This window comes from Schistocerca americana, chromosome 2, assembly GCF_021461395.2.
Source record: "Schistocerca americana isolate TAMUIC-IGC-003095 chromosome 2, iqSchAmer2.1, whole genome shotgun sequence".
NCBI lineage: Eukaryota > Metazoa > Arthropoda > Insecta > Orthoptera > Acrididae > Schistocerca > Schistocerca americana.
Genome location: NC_060120.1, coordinates 305026665 through 305051971, shown reverse-complemented (window position 1 = coordinate 305051971; position 25307 = coordinate 305026665). Strand labels below are relative to the sequence as shown.

At 40.7% G+C, this 25307-nt stretch overlaps 1 protein-coding gene across 2 annotated transcripts in view; it reads right to left on the bottom strand.

The window, feature by feature from the left end:
- Positions 1 to 893: 893 nt before the first annotated feature.
- LOC124592129 (tuberin) overlaps positions 894 to 25307 on the bottom strand; it is a 303826-nt gene continuing 279412 nt past the window's right edge. For both annotated transcript variants that reach the window (XM_047131806.1, XM_047131807.1), the window contains exons 28-32: positions 20273 to 20504; positions 12752 to 12871; positions 7507 to 7647; positions 7133 to 7303; positions 894 to 1292 (exon numbers count right to left, since the gene is read on the bottom strand). In XM_047131806.1, coding sequence (XP_046987762.1) covers positions 1077 to 1292; positions 7133 to 7303; positions 7507 to 7647; positions 12752 to 12871; positions 20273 to 20504 — 880 coding nt within the window. In that variant the 3' untranslated portion in view covers positions 894 to 1076. The remainder of the gene's footprint in view (positions 1293 to 7132; positions 7304 to 7506; positions 7648 to 12751; positions 12872 to 20272; positions 20505 to 25307) is intronic.

Here is a 25307-nt window from a genome sequence, read left to right as displayed (position 1 = left end):
CTCTAGTCATGCACCATACAGTTGCTTGCAGAATATGTATGTAGTATGTAGATGCAGAGAGGAAGAAAAAGAAAAAAAAAACAAAATGAAATTCTACATCACTTACTTGCACATTTCCTTATCAAAACAAGTGTACAGGCTTATGAACTAACAGTGATACTATTCCTTTTCATACGAGAAGATTGCCACTTACTGCTGTTCTTCTAAAGCAAAATATAGTTGGATAGTTATTCTCTCTATCTTTCACTAAGAACATTTAAAGTTGGGTCTTAGGTTACTACTGATCATTTTTTGGAAATTTTATGGAAAAGTGTGTGTAATGCATCACTTCTCCTTCACATTTTTCATACACATATTATAAACTGTATTGCAGCATCATTTCTGAACAGATCTTCTATGGAAATACATGTACTAGAGATGTAAAACCTTAAAATTTTGTACTTGGCTGGAGCAGAAACTGCAGAATGAAATCATCTTGTAGAAATAGTAGACAGCCAATCAGTTGCAAACTGCAAGGTTTATTAAAATCTCTTTACCATAGTTTCAATGTTTTTATAAAAAGTCTTGTCCACATTTCCCTTCTGAAAATGATGTTTTCATAAATGTTGAAACCATGATAAAGGGGTTTCTGATTTGCAACTGACTGGCTGTTTACTGTTTCTACAAGAAGGTGTAAAATCTTTTGGACAAGATGTGACTAGGCACACAATATTTACAACCTATATCAAAACTAATATTTAAAAATATTGGTTTAGAAGGCAAATGAAGCATATGTTGAAGAGGTAAATGAAAACATTTTCCATGTGTGTTTAAGTTCTTGGCACTGGTACAATATTCAACAAATGATCTGCATTGTATAAACATGAAAGGATGTTAGTCACTACACAAAAATATTATGTTTGATGTTTATTTTTTTAATACTTTTCTCATTTTCACCAAGTAATATTGATCACACACATGCACACATTATGTAAAATATTAAATAAAATTCCAGCGTTCCAGCATCCATCATTTAAAGTGATAACAGTATTAACATATGTACACATAAGTAGCAAGCGGAATAATTATGCCATTTTCTATGTATATTCCGTGAAATCATCCACATGAACACGTTTGCCTGTTCGAGGAGAAGTTGAAATGCGTTCATTTTCACTGCTCTCTGAACCATTTTGTGTTGACTCTTGTAGAACCTTGGTACGAAGGCGTTTGATTTGTCGCAGGCGTTCTAACCAGTTGGATGCATATGGATCTCGGCCCTGAGTTTTCAGGCTACATGAGATCATTGAAGCAAGCTACAACAGACAATTATTCCTTAAAATATGTTTGCACCAAGAATATTGCTTATAATATAATGAAATAAACTTTCACAACTGATCATTATAATATAAATTATTACAGTCTCCCATGTATGAATGAATACAATCAATATATTAAAACAGGTAGCAAATGAAAGGAGAAAAAATTAATTCATGATTTCTGTCAAGCTTTCCCAGACAAAACGCATCATATGATGATCTAACAGTTCCAACCTTAAACGCCCATAATAGCATTGCTGAGAAAAATACTTTGTAATAAATTAGTATGGAATAAGTGAAATATCAACTGCCTGTCTGCGACATGGTCTTTTGAACTGAGACATTGTGATTACGTGGGATTACTCGTGGAATGGTGCACTAGTGCATGGCCACAAGAACTGCCTGCCTTTGGAACACCTAGTGCCCAGTTCTGAGCATGTTCTATAGTGTAACTTCAGGGACCTAAATGCCTGTTACGCTACATGGGAGAACTGGGTCCACTCACCTACAACTAGTTTCTCTTAACTCTACAGATAGGAATTTTATTTAAAACATGTTCTCCCATTCCAGTACTCTCTTGGATTTAAAGCTTCAGTTTTTCTTAAAATTTTACCTTCATTGTTCCCTCTCCCTCTATTTTGTGTTTTCCTTGTTTTCTTCATTCCTTCAAGTTATTAATTGCTCAATTAATTTCACTTGTCATTTCTCTTTCTATTAATCCACCTTTACTTTTCACTCTATCCTCTTCTTGTTTATGAAATGAAGAAGGCATCATGCTTACCAATGCACTATCTTTGATATCCTTAATTTGCTGAGGTAAGTATATTTTTAGCAGAGTGATCCATGCCACAGTTGGTGTTGCTGAGACATTGAAGAGCATTGAGGTTCAACCACTATGTCTGTTTTAGTTGACGAAGATGGGGAAGCCACAACACTTGAGGGAGTGGCCATGGAGATACAGATCCAGATTGGGATGGATGGTACAGCAACGACAGACATGTATAAAGCAGGTCTTGTCAGTTGGAAAATGGGAGCCATGAGTGAGAGCCCAAGGTTGCATTTGGTGTATTGCTCCCTGCCATCTGTGTTCAGTGATGCACACCAAAAATCATCATCATCAGAATACGAAGAGGGGCACACCATACGACCTGCAGCTGCCATCAGACCATTGATGGCCACTAAAAAGAGACCGGGCACTCAAAATAGAACACTGTGGAACCCCATTCTCCTGCATATGGGAGGTGCTACAGGAGACACCAATCTGTACCTGAAAAGTGCAACATGAGAAAAAGTTATGAATAAAAACTCATGTTAAGGCTGCAAGGATGTGGTGGCACCATGTGGTACTATCAGCTTTATGCAGATTGAAGAAGATTGCAATGAAGTGCTGACACCAGGTAAAAACCATTTGGGTAGCAAATTCCAGGTGGACTAAATTATCAGCAGTAGAGTGGCCTCAGTGAAAACCATCCTGGGTTGAAGCCAAAAGGTCCCAAGACTCAAGGATCCAAAACAGCCTCTGATTCACCATACTTTCAAGTAACACATTGTTTAAACTGATCAGACAACAGCTGTCCATCTGAAGATACAATTTACCCAGTTTCAAAACAGGAATAATGACACTTTCTCGCCACTGAGAAGGGAATTCCCGCTCACTTCAGAGATGGTGAAAAAGGGTAAGTATATGATGTCAGCTGGCCACCGATAAGTGTTGAAGCATTTGGTTGTGCACACAGTCTGGTCCATGAACCATATTAGGGTAGAGAGGAAGGTGCTGATGAATTCCTACTTGCTAATTGGGGCATTATAAGGCACCAGAGAATGAAAGATAATGGGAGTCGTTTCAGATGGTGTTTAAGCATTTCAGATGGTGTCTGAGAAAGTAGAAGGCGGGTGAATAGTGAACTGATGCTGAGGTCTGGGTGTAATGCCAAGCAAAACGCTCGATGGTAGAGTCCAGAATGGTGAAAATGACATCATTCAGGGAAATTTCAGGGACACCTGTACGAGGATGGTGACCAAAACAAAAATGCGCCTGACCTTTGGCCATAGCTGTGAAGATGGAGTGGGCAGCCCTATGACAGAGCCATGTTACTTCCATAAACCTGTTTCTGGCATTTAATGATAACAGGCCTGGGTATTAAGTCGTTTAAAGGCCATGAGGCAGTCAAGACATGGATGCCATTTGTAGCATTGGAGGGCACGACGGCAGTCTTTAATAGCGGCAGCAATTTTGGGCATCCACCAAGAGCCAGTCTTCCATCAGGGAGAACCCAAGGAAGAAAGAATCCTGAAGTCGCTGCCGAAAGGATGGTCCCAATTACACTCTATATGGACTTATCAATGCCATCGTGTAGTGGAGAAACCTGCATTAGTACAGGCCCAACTCTCAGGGCTTCCAGGTGAGTGATGCTGGAGAAAAGATAAGATAATCAGAAAATGATCATTGTTGCACAAGTCCTCATGAACTTCCCATTGAACAGAGGGAGGAACCCAGGGCAACAGATGGAAAGATCAATGGCTAAATGGTCATGTGCCAAACTAAAGTGTGTGGGGGTTCCTGTGTTGAGAATACAGAGATCACGTCCTCCCAGCAGGTCAACAGCAGTCTTTCCTAGTTAGTGGTAGCAGTACCAGCCCATAGAGGGTTATGAGCATTAAAATCTCAAATGTAAAGGAAGGGGGTGGGGGGGTGGGGGGGGGGGGGGGGGGGAGGGAGCTGTCTAAGTAGGGTAAGAAGAGTAGGAAGTGTAGGAGGAGGTAAAGATTGCGAATAAAGATTGCATACTGATATTGCAGTATCTAAATGGATCCGAACAGCCACCACTTCCAGTGCAGTATGAAAGGAACCCAGGTACTAACAATGTCTGTGCAGACCAATATACAGACACCACCAGAGGCTCGCAAAGGGCCAACTTGGTTTCAGCAGAAAGCATGGAAACCACAGAGAATCGGCAATGAGTATCCACAATACGAGATACCTGCAATATAACACAAGCTACAGAGTAGAGAGGAAGAAGAAACTGAAACTCTGGAAGGTGCTGATAATAACCATTCCAGTTCATAGGAGGAGAGTAGTACAAGAGGCTAGGTGGACGTCGAATGGACCAGAATCGGTCATTACGCTGAGTCAACGTCCATCACTAGTAAGGGCAGAGTGACATCCATGAATGTAAGATCAGATCCCTGACTGGGAGGGAGGGAGCGACGCCCCACTGGGATGTTGGAAGTGGGGAGGAGGGGGGGGGGGGAGGCAGCTTGTCCTGGAACTTACGCTTCATCACCTTCTTCTCCTCCTCCTCAGGATGAGAAAAGGTGGGGTCGAGAAGAGAGAAAGTCACAACAATATCAGGTTCTGGGAGAGAATAAGAGACCTTGAGGCCCACAGAACGTGGGTCCCATGTACAACTCAAAGTAACAGGCTTCTTGTCCCGGAGATGCTGGGGAGGGGTGTTCCTGGAGAGAGCTCCAAGCCTTGGCAGGTGCCAGAGAATTGGGTTTCTTCTACAGCTCTACAGCTGAGGAGAAGGAGTGATTCCATAAGGATAAAAACAGGAACCACCAGGAAGGAGAAATCAGAAGTGAGACAGAGCAGGGGTAAGGAGAAGGACGAAAGGTTGCAACAGAAGCAAAGATAGGTGTTAAAGATACCGGGCGGAGATGGTCGTATTTCTGTCAGGCCTCGTAGGAGAAGAGAAGGTCAAAAGTTTTGAATTCCTGAATCTTCCTTTCCTTTTTATTGATTGAGCAATCCAGTGAGCAAGGGGAATGTGGACCAGAACAGTTCTTGCATTTAAGCAGTGGGATGCAAGGACTCCACACATGGAGGGGATGGTCACAGTCGCTGCAAACAGAATTCGCCTCACATCGGAATGACATGTGACCAAAACAGAACAGCACACAGGAAGTGGGATATACAGCTTTAAGTTACAATGGTAAACCATAACTTTGACTTTTGCTGGAAGGGTGCTCTCTCAAAATCTGGGGTAAAAGTGCTAGTATCAATGCAATTATCCTTAGGACCTCTCTGGACTCACTGGATGAATGAATGCCACGCTGTGCCAGATTAGTCTTGAGCTCCTGTCAGATTGAAGGAGGACGTCCCTTTGGAAGATAATGCCCTTTGTCATGTGAGAACTGATACTCACCTGGATATCACCTGGAGTCAACTTCACCAAACCTACCTTCAATATGTTCGGTGGGGGGGATTAATTAATTAATTAAGGTGGAAGGTGGTTTGGTAACGATGAAAGTCTCCCTGTCTATCTTGGAATAAACAAAGTAAGGGGGAAAGTGTTTCACCCCAAGCTAGCCAGGGAGGGGAAGTCCAAGGAAGCAAAAGTAGGAGCAGGGAGGGATCTATTCCTGTCTGAAGATTAGGCTGTGGAGGAACAGCTAGAAGTATGGAGCTTACCACGCTTCATGTGCAGAGCAGCTGCTCTGGTACCACCCACTCCAATGGTTCACCCATGGGTGCCACCCAGCCACAGCAAGAGCCATATGGTACGGTGGTCGTTGACTTGAGTTCCCATGCCTCATAAAGATAGCAACCACTCCTAGGCATACACATGGCAGTGACAGCTCAGGTATTGAGGTGTGATTCCTGTGTTGTCAAGGGGCTCAAGCAGATAGGTACACAACAGCCCCCCCACACCGGAGATGCTAGGGACGAAGTTGTTCTCCAAATGGCTCAATGGCTCACACTACAGAAACAATCTGGAAAGGAATGTGAAACACAAATGGGAATTGGGAGGAGGGCGGGGGAGGCAGCCCGGAAAGGAATTGCAGAACTGAGGGGATAAGCAGGTCATCATACAGTGGAGCACCAAGGGTGAAGGTAATGGGGGGTGGGGGTTGACAGAGTGGGGAGGAGATAGGATAGGAAGGATTGCATCCGGGAAGGGAATGCAGCTTGGGAGAGAAGAAAGCTTGTAATAGTTCATGATCTTGAGTGCGCCACACATGTACCAACAAAAGAGCTGTGTGGGACCCCTGAGGGGACTTAGCTAATGGTGGTGATAATGTTCCGGCTCAACAGTCTCTTCATGAGCAGCCTTGCTTCACTTCAAATGTTATTTATTGTCAGCAAGAAACGTGAAACAAACTGGAATATGTGTTTCTCTTTAACTCTTTCTGCCTTAACAGGAATTTCGTATTAACAATACCTGGGTATTGATATCCTGCTACTGGTATACTACATTCCTACAGCAAAAAACTGATTGTACAGAACATGGCTTATACTGTCAGTGCCACGAAATGACAGTTTTTGCATTCAGAGTTTTAAATTTTTTGACACCAATCTAGTAATGTAATGTCACAACTTTCCAAAGAGCTATCTCGTATTCAGTTTCTTTTTAGATGAAAATATTGTATCAGTTCAGTGGAAAATTATGCATTTTACCTGTCATCTATACATCCTTTAATTGAAGAGTTACATTCTCAGTTTAGTTAATTTTAACTTTGATTTTCTTCATTATGTTCATGTAAAATTATACTCTACAAAACAGCCTTATTCAGGCACTGGTGCTAAGAGGAAATGTGGGTTGCATGTAGAGAAAGTAGGAAAGATATTTTAATCATATCATACCCTACATGCTTTAAATTAAAAGAAAGAACAGTTTTATAAATAGTAGCACAGAAAAGACAGTTTCTGGTCTATAAGAAGGATAGTGACCAATAGATATCATTATGATCAAACTGTGACGACACAACCAATTTCTTCAATATAATTACTTTTATGTCAACATTTTAATATTATGTAACACTTGTCTTTCATAGCACTTACAAGAAACAAAAATACTTGGAAATAAACTACCACAAAAAGAAATTGTACTTACATTTGCATGTAAAGCAAGCTGACGGGCCAATATTGCTAGATTCTGATCTGACACTATTTTTGGTTCACTGTGTCCTATATGCTCAGAAAGATCTTCTCTAGTCTTCACAGTCACTTGATTTGCACCATGACTCAAAGGCTCAATCACAACACAAGCATAGTTGAACTGACCCTTAAAAAATATACATTTTTATATTAATATAAACTGATTTTTTTGTGTCCCTAGGTTACATATGTAATTCAAAATGATTCATGGCAATGATGAATTAGTCTGAGATAAATGATGTTGCAACAAGTAAGGTTTCTTTCATTTACAAATAGTATTCCAGAAGTTGACTACTAGAACTGTAATTTCTGTTTTAAAAGTAAACTCACCTTCAATGTCTGGATGTTGTATTCTTCACCACTTTCATTATATACAATTGTGACATAATCATTGCCTATGTGCATTTTTTTGCTGTTGCACAATGGTTCACTTTCCTTTACAGGCATAAGAGTAGCCACATGAAAAATAACCTGCGGGGATGGACATTAATGTAAATGCTGCAATAATACATCATTATAAGAAATAAATGAACATGGAAAGTCCATACACAACCATTTTATGAGCTGCAATAGTATCTGAAGAAGTTTTCAGAATACATAATGGTACATTCTAGTCACAAGTTACACTGTGAAGTCATCAAATTAAATTTTGATCTTGAAACACCACAATGCACAGTCTATTTCATGATGATAACTAGATTACCTAAGAATCAACTCATATAGAGTGATATTTGATGACAAAATTAGTATGTAACAGTTCTGACCAACCATCAGAACCTGCTTCTATTAAGTAATGTGAACTGATATCCAATAGCAGTGGAACGTAAGCCCATATCATTCATCTCTGCACTGTCAGGAAAATATGTATACCCGGAATTCCCATTGCAGCATTAAATCTGAAAACACACATTGTTGGAAAACCGAGGATTGAATATAATGTGTGAAAGATGATAGACTGCAAATCACCCGATTAACCGTCCAGCAGGTGTGCCGATTTTCATAACACGAGCAGGTGCGTGGTGTACTTTGTACACATTAAAGAATAGTTGATTTTATGTTGGCATGGCAAAAAATGTATGAGCAAAATCACAGCTTAATCTTAGTTTAATTAAACAATGATAAAATAAACTTTTATTACATAAGTTAATTCATTGTTTAATTAAACATTAATGAAATAAATTTTCATTGTACCACTCTCTTGCTACATACAAGTGTTACCCCACAATAATGACCAGTTCAGAGCATTAAAAACAGTGCAGCTGCATCAGATCCCAGCCAAACTTTGATTTAGTTATTAATCTTGCAGGAAACTGCCTCACTGTGGAGTTGTGCTGCTAGTTCGGAATATGGGGCATTTTCTTGCACAGACTGTATGGTTTTTATCATCTAGCTTGTTGTTTATTTTATATTACTCCTGCTCACTTGGGCATATGACAACGCAACTTATCATTGTGTTAGCTGAAGCAATAATGAAGGAACAGGTACAGACTCATGATTGTAAAACAAACACAGAACCGTACAAGACAATGTTACTTGTGCTTAGCGCAATTTATACATAGGTGTGCTCACCTGATGGTTAAAGAAACTTTGGGAAGCAGACACACATATAGGAAAGATAAAAGATTGCTTAAGCCGTCGGCACGCAGACCATGCAGCTGAACGTTGAGCATTCTTTCTGAACATGCAAAGCAATATCTAGCATGTCAGATATTCTGAATGTGCATTTGAATGTTGACCAATGAGATGGCAGAACACCACCTACATCAAATGCAGGCCATCTCCCTTCAATGCACAATTGTGAGGCACCATATTGGCTTTCAACTGAAGCCCTTATGTATATATGCCATTTCTGAGAATCAGAAAACTGAGGAGCTCCTGGAAACCTGCTCTTGATTGTATGATTTGTTGTAATAAAATGATGAGATACGTCATATTCATGGGAAAAGAATTATTGTAACTTGCACATTATGAAAGTATACCATTTGAAGCCAAGGGCATGTTGAGGTTCAATTAAAAATGCATTGTCCTTGGTACAATTTGTTATAATTAAATTTTGGTTAGTAATATAGCTATGATTAAAGCTTTCAGGACATGGTAAAAATGTAGATAAGATGATAAAAGATTTGTGGTCACTTTAGTGGAATGGGTAGTGTCATAGGTTTTTCTAAAAACTTATAATGTGTTTGTTGGTGGTTCTTGTCCCTCTATATCCAAACGTTTTTTTGTAACCTTCATGTTTTTAATAGGTTCTGACAATTTCTTATTCATTTAATATAAGTTTATAGTATAACATTTGGTGTTATGTAGACATAGGTGCACTCTTTTTGAGGAGTGAATTTGCACAATTGGCTTAATCTCCAGGACAGCTTGCACTACTTGCAGTAAGATATTTTGATCTGTTCTTCATTTAAGTTTGGTAATTCACATGTTGTAGGGATTCTGCTACTGATTATGAACAGTGCTCAAATAAGAACGACTCTAGGGTTTTGCTAAAAAGTGAGAATGATAAAATAATTTTTATCTTATGTGGAGAACAATTATAAATTTATATCATTATACTATTTGTAATGGAAATTTTATAAGCTGATGTCCTTGTTAACTGGACATGGTACTTCCCTTTTTACCCAATAATATTTTCACAGATGTTAGAGTCTTTGTTTATGTACACTACAGACAGAACAACGTGATTAGCATATGGACAAGGCAGAAAAGTATATTTTAAGAGAGCTAATACAAGAATTTTATGCCCATCCATTTCGTAAACAGTGTGATCAGACACAGCTGGAATTACCACTGGAATGCACTGTGATCATGTATACCAAGTTGGGGCCACGTTCGGTATGCCAAGTCACATCATTTCAGAGTGTTCAGCAGCATGTTGAACTCAGCATGCTCAACATTGATGTTCGTCAACATGGTCCATGTGCCAACAGCTTTAGCTTTACGATAAATTCGCCCGTCACAGATGCCGGACGAGTTTGACCAAAAACTAAGTGATCTTCTGTCTTTTCTACATTGCAGTTTACTGCCCAAAGCATCCTATAAATGGTGATTAGGGATCTAAATTTAAAAATAGTTGTTTTTAAGGTTAATTTCACTATCAGATATTTTACTTCACATGCTGGATTGTGACTAAAACCTGGATACAGGCCTCATAACTGCCTGTGAAAGACTAAGATCTTTTTTTTTTTTTTTTATGTGTGTGTCTGAATATTGGAGTGGTTTAAGTTTTAACCTACATGATGGATTAAAAAATCTACAAATATTTTGCTAAAGAGCCAAGTTTTGAGTTGGATGCACTTTTTAACTATGTTTATAAAAAGATGTTAATAAATGATTCAAAAAGTTTCATAACAGCATTCACATTTATGCCGAACAATAGATGAAATGTGGCATTAAACATATTATTAATTTCATGCTCTCTCCTTGTACTGAGACAGGCCCAATTCCGTTAAGTTTCCAAGATGTGGCCACTGAAAGTTTCCAAACAAAATGAATAAAGAATGTAAAACTTCTAAGCTGTTTGTGTTTAACTTGACTGCACATTTAGACATGTATTTACACATGATGAAAGTAGTTACGAATAGTAAGTATGGTCAGTTTCCATGATGCGCTTAAATTAAGGATGAATCAAACAATGGAAAAGCCAGGATGGAATGTAACAATATTATGAAAAACAAAATTGCTACTCACCATATAGTGGAGATAGGCACAACAAAAAGACTATCACAAATCACCTTTCTGCCAGCAAGGCCTTCATCAAAAATAGACCACCCACACACACACATACACACACACACACACACACACACGAGGGCGCGCGCGAGCATATGCAACTCACACACATGACTGCAGTCATGCAAGCAGCAGCACCAGTGCATGATGGTAGTAGTGACTGGGTAAGGATAAGTAGGAGGCTGGGGTGAGGAGGGGAGGGATAGTAGGGTAGGGGTGACGGACAGTGCAGTGTTGCTGGGGAGCGTGCAGGGAGGAGGTGGAGAGAGGGTAGGGTAGCTATGTGCAGTCGAGAGGTTAGACAGAGGGCTGGGGAGAGGGGAGGGGGTGGTTAGTAGAAAAGGAGAGAAGTAAAGACTGGTTACAATGAAGTGAGGGCTGTGTAGTGCTGGAATGGGAACATGAAAGGAGCTGGATGGGTGAGGACAATGACTAGCTAAGGTTGAGGCCAGGAATATTATGAGAAAGTTCCCACCTGCACAATTCAGAAAAGCTGGTGTTGGTGGGAAGGATCCATATGGCACAGGCTGTCAAGCAGTAATTGATGTAGGAGAGGCAGGGCTACCTGTGAAAATAGTCATGTGATCTACAAGCTAAGCTGCAACCACTGTGCTGCATTCTATGTGGACATGACAACCAACAAGCTGTCTATCCGCATGAATGGCCACCGACAAACTGTGGCCAAGAAACAAGTGTACCACCCTGTTGCTGAGCATGTTGCCCAACATGACATCCTCATTTCAATGACTGCTTCGCAGCCTGTACCATATGGATCCTTCCCACCAACACCAGCTTTTCTGAATTTCTCTGCAATATATCCTACGTTCCCGTAACCTTCCTGGCCTCAACCTTTACTAGACATTGTCCTTACCCATCCAGCTCCTTCCCTGTTCCCATTCCAGCACTACAAACCCTCACTTAACCATACCCACTCTTTTCACTTCTCTCCTTCTCTGCAAAACCCCCTCCCCCCAACCTCTCCCCAGCCATCTGTCTAACCTCTCGACTGCACACAGCTACTCTCCCCTCTTTCCACCTTGTCCTTGCCCTGCATGCTTCCCAGCAGCACTTCACTGTCATCCACCCCTACCCTACTATTCCTCCCTCTCCTGCCCCAGCCTTCTCCTTACACCCACCCACTCGCCACTTCCACCACGCACTGGTGCTGCTGCTCGCAGTGTGGCTTCAGTTGCCAGAGATTGCAGTCATGCCTGTGTGAGTTGTATTTACATGAGAGAGAGAGAGAGAGAGAGAGAGAGAGAGGTGTGTGTGTGTGTGTGTGTGTGTGTGTGTGTGTGATCTATTTTTGATGAGTACCTTACTGGCTGCAAGCTTGTTTGTGACAGTCTTTTTGTTGTGCCTATCTGTGACTCAGCACCTCTGCTATACGGTGAGCAGCAACTTTCCTTTTCATAATATTGTTAAATCAAGAATGATATCACTACAGTCAACTTTGCCTCCTCAGTGTTAGCTATCACTCTTAATAATTATTTTACTATCAAAAACACCGTGAATCGTCAAACATGAAAATAATAGCCTATTACATTTCTGTAACAGGATCTTCTTATGTTCTCATAAAAGAATTTTTTCACTTGTTTTATGCTTTGTGATGAAGGTTCTCATAAAATTAGAAAGAACAGGTCAGAATTCGAAAGTGAAAACAGGATACTGTAAAGAAATGTTCAAAAGATATGGTAACTGAGGCCATACTGATGCTGTTTGCGTTAAAACAGGACAAAGAAGGGAAGAGGCAGAGGATAACTAAGTGGAAGGAAGGAGAGGAGTAGACAACGATTTTTTTTTTTTTTTTTCAAACACACACTGTCTTATGATTGCATACCTGCATTACATCATCCTGCCATATATACGCAAATTTTCCATCATTTCCATTTCTGTCTAAACCTCCAAGAAACACATTTTTTGGATCGGCATCTTTAAGATGGATCAGTGTCCCAAGACGCTGTAAGAAAATGAAAATTGAAATTTAATAAATGGTTGATCCTCACCCATGGAATATTTCATGTTTATGTCTCTTTTCACAAAACCAACAACATATATATTACAACACATGACAGGATATTTAGTATACTGATATTTTACAGTTTTATAGCATTCTGCTATTGCCAAGAGGCACCTCAACTAGAACCAATCATGTTTGTCACTAACAGAGTTTCGAACCTGTATGCCACCAATGCAGTGTGTCACTGCCATTGCAAAGCAATACAGGATTTCAGATAGACAACTATAAAGCAATACCCTATCATGATATCACCCTAAAATTCACCACAATGAAAAATCCAGAACAGCTCAACACCCACCTGTCAGGACAACATTAAATTTTTTCACAATGACAACTTTTCTTATAATATTATAGATGAGCAAACTAATTTCAACAATCACAGCTACTATAGTAATTTTACACACACTCTTTTTCCTAAAAAGGCTAAAATCTGACAACTATAACTGTGTACAGCATACAATATAGCTCTGAAATCTGCAGGAAGCTATCATGTTAACTATAGTCACATAATAGGATGTAAAAAAGAATGCAGTATCTTTGCATATGGTTATTGTAGTGTGCACAGATATTCAAAATGTTAACTCTTGAAACAAAATCCATTTTATCACACAAAATCTGTTACTCAAGATCTAAACTATCCGTGTATTTAGTCTGTGCAACCAATGACTGAATAAAGTAATTTTTGTAACAATTATTTCCTTATTAAAGTGCTTTTGTTTAATAGATCCATGGTAACTGTTATATATAAATAATGACAACTGACATTAAGTGCCTGAATATGATACATCACGGAATGAAAATACATGGTACCTTTGAGTAAAAACGATGATTTCTGACTGAACACAGATGATTAAAAATATGAACAAATTAAAATCTCTCTTCTCCACACCTTTCTTTCCACACTCATCTCTAATTGCTCCAGAAAAGAGGATATGCCTCCCTCTAAGGAAGCTGCATTTCTCTTTTCTGAATAACGATTGATGTTATGTCTTTTACACCACATATTTGACTTCATTTGACATTGCTCTTATTTTCTATCTCTAGTTCTTTACCTCTGAGTAGGATGAAGTGTAACTGCTCAGAACTACATGGAAATCTACCATTATGGTATAGTTTCTCACTGTCTTTGTCATGCGTAACATGCTGTATCCACAACTACAAATAAAATGTACATAAGAAGCTGCATGCTCATATGAGATACTACAAAATGCAGACATCAGGTGGTTTGTAGATGTCAAAAACACAAATCATTCAAATATAAGAACTACTCATAACTGAGAATGATACAGTGGCATCCTCATCACTGATAAGCATCTAAGAGAATGATTAGCATTAAATGTCCCATTGACAAATACATCTTTAGAAATTGAGTAAAAGCTCAGCTTGGGGAAGAAAAGTGGCTATGTCTTTCTTCAAAGGGTCTGTTATGGTTTTTGTCTTAAGCCATTTAGGGAAATCATACAAAATCTGAACTGGGATTGCCAAACTGGGATTTTAATTGTAGTCCTCCTGAATGTGAGTGCAGATTTCTCGCTCTCCAACCTGCTGCACGATAATTTGATGTAATGGGGACTGATGAAGAAAATACAATAGACTGAAGTGATGTCACCACAACACCTTTGTGCTGACAAGCTCCAGTCTCACTCTGCAGGTATGGATTCTCATGTTAGTTGGTACAGTCTGCAGTGACTATTGCAGCGACACACACAAACTTGCTCAGATACTCATATTCCATTCTTTAGCAATGCAGTTTCTAGTAGCATAAAATAAAAGAAATGTCATTATTACACTACTACATTTGCATTTTAGTTTTATTTGATATCCTTTGACAATTTGTCACTACAGGCAGCACACTGGTCCACATATGAGAATAACCAAGGCAGTGTTTTGTGCAGCCTTAGAAGGAATTCCAGTATTCACATGAAATGATCAATGAAAAATGTAAATCAGTATTGTTGTATGAACACAAATCACTGTCATTATCTCTACAAGTCTCGTATTTTCCCATTTTTCTATTTTACTCAAGACATAATAATGCTATATGTAGATAATATCCACAACATGTGAGACGACAGGAGCATGTGAGATGACAGGAGGTAAGTATTTCTTCTGAATAATTTATTAGGTGATCTAAATGATTAATGGAAAATCTCATATAAAGATGTGAATCAAATACTAACAAAGAGATAGAGGGGCTGGCCAGTACTTACCTCAGCTCAGTACAGCCGATAGATACACAAAAAACAGAACCGAAAATTTACATTCCTAGCTTTCGGAACAAATGTTCCTTCATCAGAGAGGAGAGGGGGGAAAGAAAGAGAAGAAGGGAAAGTGGATTCAGTTACTCACAACCCAGGTTATGAAGCAACAGGGAAAGGAAAACAGGGAGGGTAGCAAGGATGGAGGCATGGTTGTCAGAGGGAAGCCAAAGATATTCTACTGTAAGTACTGTGCCAGCTTCAAACCAAAGAGGATGCATACAGAAGTAAAGAGGTATACAGTATAAAGATAAACACAACTATGTAGGATGAATAGATGCGTGAATGGCTAAAGAGGAAAGGGAAACAGGAGAAGACTGAAGAGTAAATGGGAGTGAGGTTGTTTAACGTAGGTTCAGTCCTGGGGGATGGCGGGATGAAAGGATGTGTTGGAGTGCAAGTTCCCATCTCTGTAGCTCAGAGGGACTGGTGTTGGGTGGGAGAAGCCAAATGGCACATACGGTGTAGCAGGTTCCTTGGTCCCTAGAATTATGCTGGAGGGCATGCTCTGCTACTGGGTATTGGACATCTCCTAGGCGGACAGTTCGTCTGTGTCCGTTCATGCGCTCAGCCAGTTTAGTTGTTGTCATACCGATGTAAAGGCTGTGCAGTGCAGGCATGTCAGCTGATAAATGACATGTGTAGTTTCACACGTGGCCCTGCCTTGAATTGTGTATGTCTTACCAGTAGTGCGGCTGGAGTAGGTGGTTGTCGGGGGATGCATGGGGCAGGTTTTGCAGCGGGGTCGGTTACAGGGGTAGGAACCGCTGGGTAGAGAAGGTAGTCTGGGAATATTGTAGGGTTTAACAAGGATGTTACGGAGGTTAGGGGGGCGACGAAAGGCAACTCTGGGTGGTGTGGGGAGAATTTTGTCAAGGGATGATCTCATTTCAGGGGTTGACTTGAGAAATTCATATCCCTGGCGGAGTAATTTGTTGATGTATTCGAGGCCAGGATAATATTGGGTGACAAGGGGGATGCTTCTGTGTGGTCTGGGGGTAGGAACATTGTTGTTGGACGGTGAGGAATGTATTGCTCGGGAGATCTGTCTGTGGACAAGGTCTGCAGGATAGTTGCGGGAGAGGAAAGCACTGGTCAGGTTATTGGTGTAATTGTTGAGGGATTCATCACTGGAGCAGATACGTTTGCCACGAATACCTAGGCTGTAGGGAAGGGAACGTTTGATGTGGAATGGATGGCAGCTATCAAAGTGAAGGTACTGTTGTTTGTTTGTGGGTTTGATATGGACAGAGGTGTGGATGTGCACTTCAACAAGATGAAGGTCAACATCCAGGAAGGTGGCTTGGGTTTTTGAGAAGGACCAGGTGAAATTCAGATTCGAAAAGGAGTTGAGGTTATGGAGGAAATTAAGGAGTGTTTCTTCACCATGAGTCCAGACCACAAAGATGTCGTCTATAAACCTATACCAGGCCAGGGGAAGCAGCTGTTGGGTCTTCAGGAAAGCCTCCTCCATGCGGCCCATGAAGAGGTTAGCATAGTACGGAGCCATCCTGGTTCCCATGGCCGTTCCCCTGATTTGTTTGTAGGTCTGGCCTTCAAAGGTGAAGTAATTATGGGTTAGGATGAAGTTGGTAAGTGTGATAAGGAACGAGGTTTTTGGAAGATCTTCGGGTGGGCGTTGGGAGAGATAGTGCTCAAGGGCAGAGAGACCATGGGTATGTGGGATGTTTGTGTAAAGGGATGTAGCATCTATGGTGACAAGAAAGGTTTCTGGTGGGAGAGGAGTGGGAATGGATTTGAGGCATTCTAGGAAGTGGTTTGTGTTTTTGATGTAGGATGGGAGTGTGCGGGTGATAGGTTGGAGGTGTTGGTCTACCAGAGCTGAGATACGTTCTGTTGGGGCTTTGAAGCCTGCTACAATGGGACGGCCAGGATGGTTCTCTTTGTGGATTTTGGGTAATAGGTAGAAGGTAGGAGTACGGGGCTCAGGTGGAGTGAGTAAGTCTATGGAAGCCGTTGTGAGACCTTGTGAGGGACCTTGGATTTTTAGGATTTTCTGCAGCTCAGTATGGATGGAGGGAATGGGATCCTGGGTAAAAGCTTTGTAGGTGGAGGTGTCGGAGAGTTGACGCAGTCCTTCTGCCACATACTCCACACGGTCAAGTACCACAGTTGTGGAGCCTTTATCCGCCAGGAGGATGACAATAGAGCGGTCTGTTTTCAGCTCCTTAATGGCACGGGATTCAGCTGGGGTGATGTTGGGGGGTTGTTGGGATGTTCTTCAAGAAGGACTGGGAGGCAACACTGGATGTGAGGAATTCCTGAAATGTCTGCAAGGGATGGTTTTGGGGGAGGGGAGGAGGATCCCTTTGAGAAGGCAGTCGGAACTGTTCCAGACAGGGTTCAACACTGGATCTAGTATTTGGGGGCCGTGTTTGGGTAGTGAAGTGATATTTCCAGTTGAGGTTCCGGGTGAATGAGAGGAGATCTTTAACCAGGGCAGTGTGGTTGAATTTAGGCGTGGGGCTAAGGGTTAAGCCTTTTGATAGAACAGATGTCTCTGGAGGAGAGAGGGATCTGGATGAGAGGTTTAGAACTGAATTGGGACTGGTGATATGTGGCATTTGACTGTGGTTATAGTCGAGATTTGGTCTGTGTGGGGTATGTGCTGGGATGGGGAGATTGAGTACGGTGGCTAGGCTAGGTTTGTTGGCTATGAGGGGGGTTTGTTGAAGGTTCTGTTGTGGTTGGTGTTTGTGAGGGATAGGGAGAGGGACCCCACTTCTTAGGTGTTGCACTAGCACTGTGCATTGTTTTTTTCAGGTGGTGTGTGGCATGGAACTCAAGTTTGCAGCTGGCTTCTAGGATGATGTTCATGAGTGTGTTCTCCAAGCAAGGGTTTGAGAGGTGGAGGACTTTGAAGAGAGATAGGAGCTGTTGGGAGTGGTGGTTACATGAAGTAGTAGTAGGGACTCCCATCCTACATCAAAGACACAAACCACTTCCTAGAATGCCTCAAATCCATTCCCACTCCTCTCCCACCTGAAACCTTTCTTGTCACCATAGATGCTACATCCCTTTACACAAACATCCCACATACCCATGGTCTCTCTGCCCTTGAGCACCATCTCTCCCAACGCCCACCCGAAGATCTTCCAAAAACCTCGTTCCTTATCACACTTACCAACTTCATCCTAACCCATAATTACTTCACCTTTGAAGGCCAGACCTACAAACAAATCAGGGGAACGGCCATGGGAACCAGGATGGCTCTGTCCTATGCTAACCTCTTCATGGGCTGCATGGAGGAGGCTTTCCTGAAGACCCAAAAGCTGCTTCCCCTGGCCTGGTATAGGTTAGACGACATCTTTGAGGTCTGGACTCATGGTGAAGAAACACTCCTTAATTTCCTCCATAACCTCAACTCCTTTTCGAATCTGAATTTCACCTGGTCCTTCTCAAAAACCTAAGCCACCTTCCTGGATGTTGACCTTCATCTTGTTGAAGCTCACATCCACACCTCTGTCCACATCAAACCCACAAACAAACAACAGTACCTTCACTTTGATAGCTGCCATCCATTCCACATCAAACGTTCCCTTCCCTACAGCCTAGGTATTCGTGGCAAACGTATCTGCTCCAGTGATAAATCCCTCAACAATTACACCAATAACCTGACCAGTGCTTTCCTCACCCGCAACTATCCTGCAGACCTTTTCCACAGACAGATCTCCTGAGCAATACATTCCTCCCTGTCCAACAACAATGTTCCTACCCCCAGACCACACAGAAGCATCCCCCTTGTCACCCAATATTATCCTGGCCTCGAATACATCAACAAATTACTCCGCCAGGGATATGACTTTCTCAAGTCAACCCCTGAAATGAGATCATCCCTTGACAAAATTCTCCCCACACCACCCAGAGTTGCCTTTCGTCGCCCCCCTAACCTCCGTAACATCCTTATTAAACCCTACAATATTCCCGGACTACCTTCTCTACCCAGCGGTTCCTATCCCTGTAACCGACCCCGCTGCAAAACCTGCCCCATGCATCCCCCGACAACCACCTACTCCAGCCCCACTACTGGTAAAACATACACAATTCAAGACAGGGCCACGTGTGAAACTACACATGTCATTTATCAGCTGACATGCCTGCACTGCACAGCCTTTTACATCGGTATGACAACAACTAAACTGGCTGAGCGCATGAACGGACACAGACGAACTGTCCGCCTAGGAGATGTCCAATACCCAGTAGCGGAGCATGCCCTCCAGCATAATTCTAGGGACCAAGGAACCTGCTACACCGTATGTGCCATTTGGCTTCTCCCACCCAACACCAGTCCCTCTGAGCTGCGGAGATGGGAACTTGCACTCCAACACATCCTTTCATCCCGCCATCCCCCAGGACTGAACCTACGTTAAACAACCTCACTCCCATTTACTCTTCAGTCTTCTCCTGTTTCCCTTTCCTCTTTAGCCATTCACGCATCTATTCATCCTACATAGTTGTGTTTATCTTTATACTGTATACCTCTTTACTTCTGTATGCATCCTCTTTGGTTTGAAGCTGGCACAGTACTTACAGTAGAATATCTTTGGCTTCCCTCTGACAACCATGCCTCCATCCTTGCTACCGTCCCTGTTTTCCTTTCCCTGTTGCTTCATAACCTGGGTTGTGAGTAACTGAATCCACTTTCCCTTCTTCCCTTTCTTTCCCCTCTCTCCTCCCTGATGAAGGAACATTTGTTCCGAAAGCTAGGAATGTAAATTTTCAGTTTTTTTTGTGTGTATCTATCGGCTGTACTGAGCTGAGGTAAGTACTGGCCAGCCCCTCTATCTCTTTGTTAGTATTTGAATAATTTATTAGCACAGCTGTGAAGTGTAATAAGTGAAAAATTAATTCTGGGCACAAGTAGAAGATAAATCAATCATATGGACTAAGATCAGTAATAGCATTATGAGCAATGAAGCAATTGTTTGGCTGAACCAAATTTAAAAAATAAAAAATAAATCAATGGTACTTGGGAATAGTTCTCACAAAATACTCCTTGAGATAAGTACTTATGCTGCAATGTAAGTAGATTAATATGAATATGTAATAAAACTGAACATACCTGCAAGAACTCTGTGTAGCGAAGTGAGCCAAACTGGTTGCGTAAAATTTCCGTCTCTCGCCCTGCTTGCCCTGGCCCCACATAAACTACCCCAATTTTATGGGTTTCATATGGAGGAATCCTATCAAGATTCTTAACTGCTCTCTCTACAATCTGTGTTTGTGGAACCAACAATGGCTTTTCTGCTGTGCTACCAAAACTGGCAGCATGATATAGCTGTAGAAACACGTAGCTATAAGCAAAAAGACAAGTTTTAGTTATTTATTTCTGGATTATGAGTCAATAGCAAAAACATTGTATAATTTGAAAGCTTACAATGCTAAACATGAATAGCAAAAATATTAATTAATACTATGTTCAATGTCATTAAACTCGAACTCAAACAGCCACAAAAAGTTAATTATCCACAATGAAGACAAACTGACTACCTGTTTACCGTGTACGGCCAACACATACACAAAGACGAATCTGTCTTTTGGAAGTATCAGCTACTGTATAAAGTGATAACAATGTGATGGAAAAGTAGCAGATACTAATGTAATCACTCATAATAACAGGTCAAGGACACACATTGCAGATACCCTGTGGTTCAAATCACAAAAATCTGGATCTCATTTGGTGCCCACAAGATTAAGGAAGACATTGACATATGCGAAAACTGCAGTTTAGTTAACAAAAAAATATGCATGATTTACAACTTTCAGAATGATAGAAAATATAAAAAATTGAGGACAGATCATTATTCACCAAACAGAGGAGGCACTAAGACATGGATAAGCAAATAAAAAAGGACAGAAAATTTTCTAGCTTGTGTAGACATGAAACATCTTGCTATAGCATTATGTTTTTAATTAGTCGTACAGGCAATATATCTGCATATTTATCCAACATATAACTAGCCAAGCAGCAAGCCACATATTATAGCATCCTTGTCTGATTTGGGCAGTGATCCAACAACAGGGTCTACAGATGTTCCTCCATAGAAAGGTGCCACTGGAAGTAATATTGCAACACAAAGGCTCTGGGTGAAAAACTACAATGGTACCTGATGTGCTGAGCCACACCTTCCGAGCCAGAGGTAGAGGTGTAGATAACAAGAAGCTCTGCCTCATTTGTGTTCAGTAACTAAATTACTTTCAACCCTAGTTTTTTCATCAATTCATGACACAATAAAAGTCAGAACTGTAACATTTATGTATTAAGACTTATGGACCATTTCCATGTGTTCAAGATAACATTTCCAGGAAGCACAGTGCTCTGTTTCTATCTTTGTCTCATTATGGCACTGTATTTTTCTAGTAAACTAAATTCTCTGCACAGACAAATTTACTGCCCTTTCCTGAAATTTCTCCTTGCTATGCCACCACAAGTTGTGTACACTATACATGTTTACTGTTTAATCACAAACAGATGTTGGTTTGGCCATCAAATAATCAGTGAAGTGGAATATTTTAAATTTTTAAGGCTGGAGATAAAAAAAAAAAAAAAGCTCTTGAAATACTCTTTCAGGATCTTGTGCACAAACTAAATGACAGTATCTTTGCTATAAGAATAATCTCCACCATCTTTCACTGAAACAAAAAATCTTGTTTACTTTGTGTACGCCCACTCTACGAAATGCTCTGGTATCATATTTTAGAACAACTCTATACACTAGCAAACTGCGCCCAGAAAAGGCCAATCAGAAAGTACAGTGGTACAGTGCAGTTTGTGACATCATGCTCAAGGCTGCTATTCAAGTACCTCAAAATTTTCACTTTGCCATTCCCATCCATACATTCATCATGGGACTACTTTTGGTTAACAATATGGACTCATTCAAAATGAAGAGTAACATTCTGTCAGTAAACACTAGACAGAAAAATGATCTGCAATTGGATAAAACTTCTTTAACCACTGTACAAAAATGTGTGTACTATTCTGCACGTTTTCAATAGACTTACCACAGAACTGAAAAATCTGAGTGATATCTTGAAGTGTCTGTTCAGTTTTTTCAGCATCTCCTTAGTGCTCTCCCATGGGTTTAACGAATCTATGATGACTGGTGCTGACTCTTTTCTTAAGTTCAATATCACCCGTTAGCCATGTTTGCAAATGATCCCACACAATTGTACAATATTCTTGGATGTGTAGCCCAAGTGTTTTATATGCAATCTTCTTTGTCACCTGACAGCATTTCCCTAGTATTCTATCACTGAACCACAGTCTGCCACTTGCTTTACCTACAACAGACTATGTGATCACTCCATTTCATATTCCTACAAATTGTTACATCCACGTACTTGTATGATTTGACTGATTCCAGTTGGGAGTCATTGGTATTTTAGTCAAAGGATACTACGCTTTTTCGTTTTGTGAAGTGCATAACTTTACATTTTTGAACATTCAATGAGAGTTACCAGTGTTGGCACCACTTTGAAATCTTATGTAGTTCTGATTTAATATATGTGCAGCTGTTTTCCAGATAGAATTTAATTATAGATAACAGTATCACCTGCAAAAACTCTATGGTAGTGCAACGTCATTAATAAACAACAGGAACAGCAAGGGTCTCACAACACGCTTCCCTCGGTCATGCCTGAAGTTACTTCTACGTCTGTTGAAGACTCGACATTTGAGATAACATGCTGTGTCCTCTCTACCAAGAAATCTCGAATCCACTCACAAATATCACTTGATATCCCATACAATCCTACTATCAATAATAAGCAAATGTGTGATATTGGACAAAATGCTTTTCTGAAGTAAGAAGCAATGCAGCTCCTTGATTGCTCCCATCCATAACCTTAAGTATACCATGTGAGAAAAGTAGTAGTAATGTTTCACATGATCAGAGTTTTTGAAATCCATGCTGATTGGCATGGAGGTGGTCATTCAGTTTGAGATACTTCATAACATTTGGGCTCAGAATATGTTATGAGATTCTACAATGAATAGATATCAAAGATATTGGAAAGTAGTTTCAAGTATCACTTCTGTTGCACTTCTTGTGGATGGGAGTGACCTTTACTTTCTTCTAAACCACTGGGCACAGTTCTTTATTTGAGGGATCTTTGGTATATTGTGGTTAAAAGAGGGGCCTACTAAGCCACAAATCAGTTATAGAATCTGATATGATTCCATTACGCCCTGGAGCATTTTCCAGTTTTAATCGAACCAGCAATTTCTAAACGCTACTGAAACTAATATCTCCTCTTTGCAGTGGTACAAGAATTGAACTGTGGCAATACTTATGGGTTTTGTTTTGTAAAGGAACATTTGAAAAAGGAGTCAAGCATTTATGATTTTGCTTTGCTATGCTCAGTTTCAGTTCTTGTCTGATCAATGTAGATATTAACTTTGGCACAACTAACAGCCTTTATTTACAACCAGAGTTTCTTTGGGTTTTCTGAGGGATCTTTTGATATAATACTATTCTATGGTCAAATAACTTATAGGAATGCTGCTGGGTGAAGCCTTCGGCAACTACTAATATTTTGAGAGGTGTGCATCCTGTCATTTTGAAGGCACAAATATAACAAGATTGTGCTATAAGGAACTTTAAAACTTTGTCATGCAGAGCATAGTATCGATCTGGTTGCTTACTTCAATGAGGCTAACAAAAGTTGGAAGGTCTATTCACACCATTTTATTCTTCACTGCAACACAAGTCAAACAAGTGACTCAAACTTTCAAGAGAGCACTCTTACTATTTTCTAGCAATAAACTGTAAGAAGTGGTGCAAAAACTACAGTATGAAGTGGTGCAACAACTACACCCACTCTCAGATCCCACTAGTTTGAGGCTTCCTAATGTTTGTGGTTTCATGACTGACTATTACAGGCAACATACCCCAATAAGCACATACATGGGCTGCTGACTTGCAAGGCTTAGCACACAAGTGTGATATTTTCTGCAAACAGTGAGCGAATCATACGCAGACTCATTAATCCATGATATTATTATACATCTTTCTCCTGATAGAGAAGTTAGTGGGAAGGCTTTAAAGTCATCTGATCTAACCCTGAGTGATGTGTGGAAACTTGCAAAAGCTAACAAAGTAACTGCATCAGGAACAGTTATGTTTCACAATTCTTCTGGTGTCTACGTTGTTAGTAGTATTAGATGCTACTGCACTCTATGATCAACTGATGGCTTCCAATCAATATTATCATCCAATTTACTGAGCATCCATCAGTCCAGTGACATGGATCCAGTAGTTCATGTAATGGTTAGTGATCCACCATTCTCATCATCAATTGTATTCATATAAAAACTGAAGTGCTTTGTTCACTTTTGGCATGTCCCAAAGTGAGTGGAGGCTGATTCAACAGTTTCCTCTCTGTCATCAAAGGGTCCCAAAAAACTTTGTGCCATCAAATTACACCCAGCAGCCCACAGCATCAATGGCATCACTGCCCTTTCCATGACATCATCTGTTTTGCATGCTGCAAATGGGCATCTAGCAGGTGTCTGCTCATTCAGCAGAGACAACAACTATGGCCATCAGCTCACAGCATGGTGTTCGCAGCAGCAGCATCAGCAGTGAGGATGGAGACACTCATGTTGCAAGTGGACATTAACGGAGCAATAACAGATTTCCAGTTGGATGAATGCATGACCACATGTCTGATTATCCAATCCCAAAGAAAGCAAGTGTTGACAGATGTGAAAATTACCGAACTATCAGTTTAATAAGTCACAGCTGCAAAATACTAACGCGAATTCTTTCCAGACAAATGGAAAAACTGGTAAAAGCCGACCTCGGGGAAGATCAGTTTGGATTCCGTAGAAATGTTGGAACACGTGAGGCAATACTGACCCTACGACTTATCTTAGAAGAAAGATTAAGGAAAGGCAAACCTACGTTTCTAGCATTTGTAGACATAGAGAAAGCTTTTGACAATGTTGACTGGAATACTCTCTTTCAAATTCTGAAGGTGGCAGGGGTAAAATACAGGGAGCGAAAGGCTATTTACAATTTGTACAGAAAGCAGATGGCAGTTATAAGAGTCGAGGAACATGAAAGGGAAGCAGTGGTCGGGAAGGGAGTGAG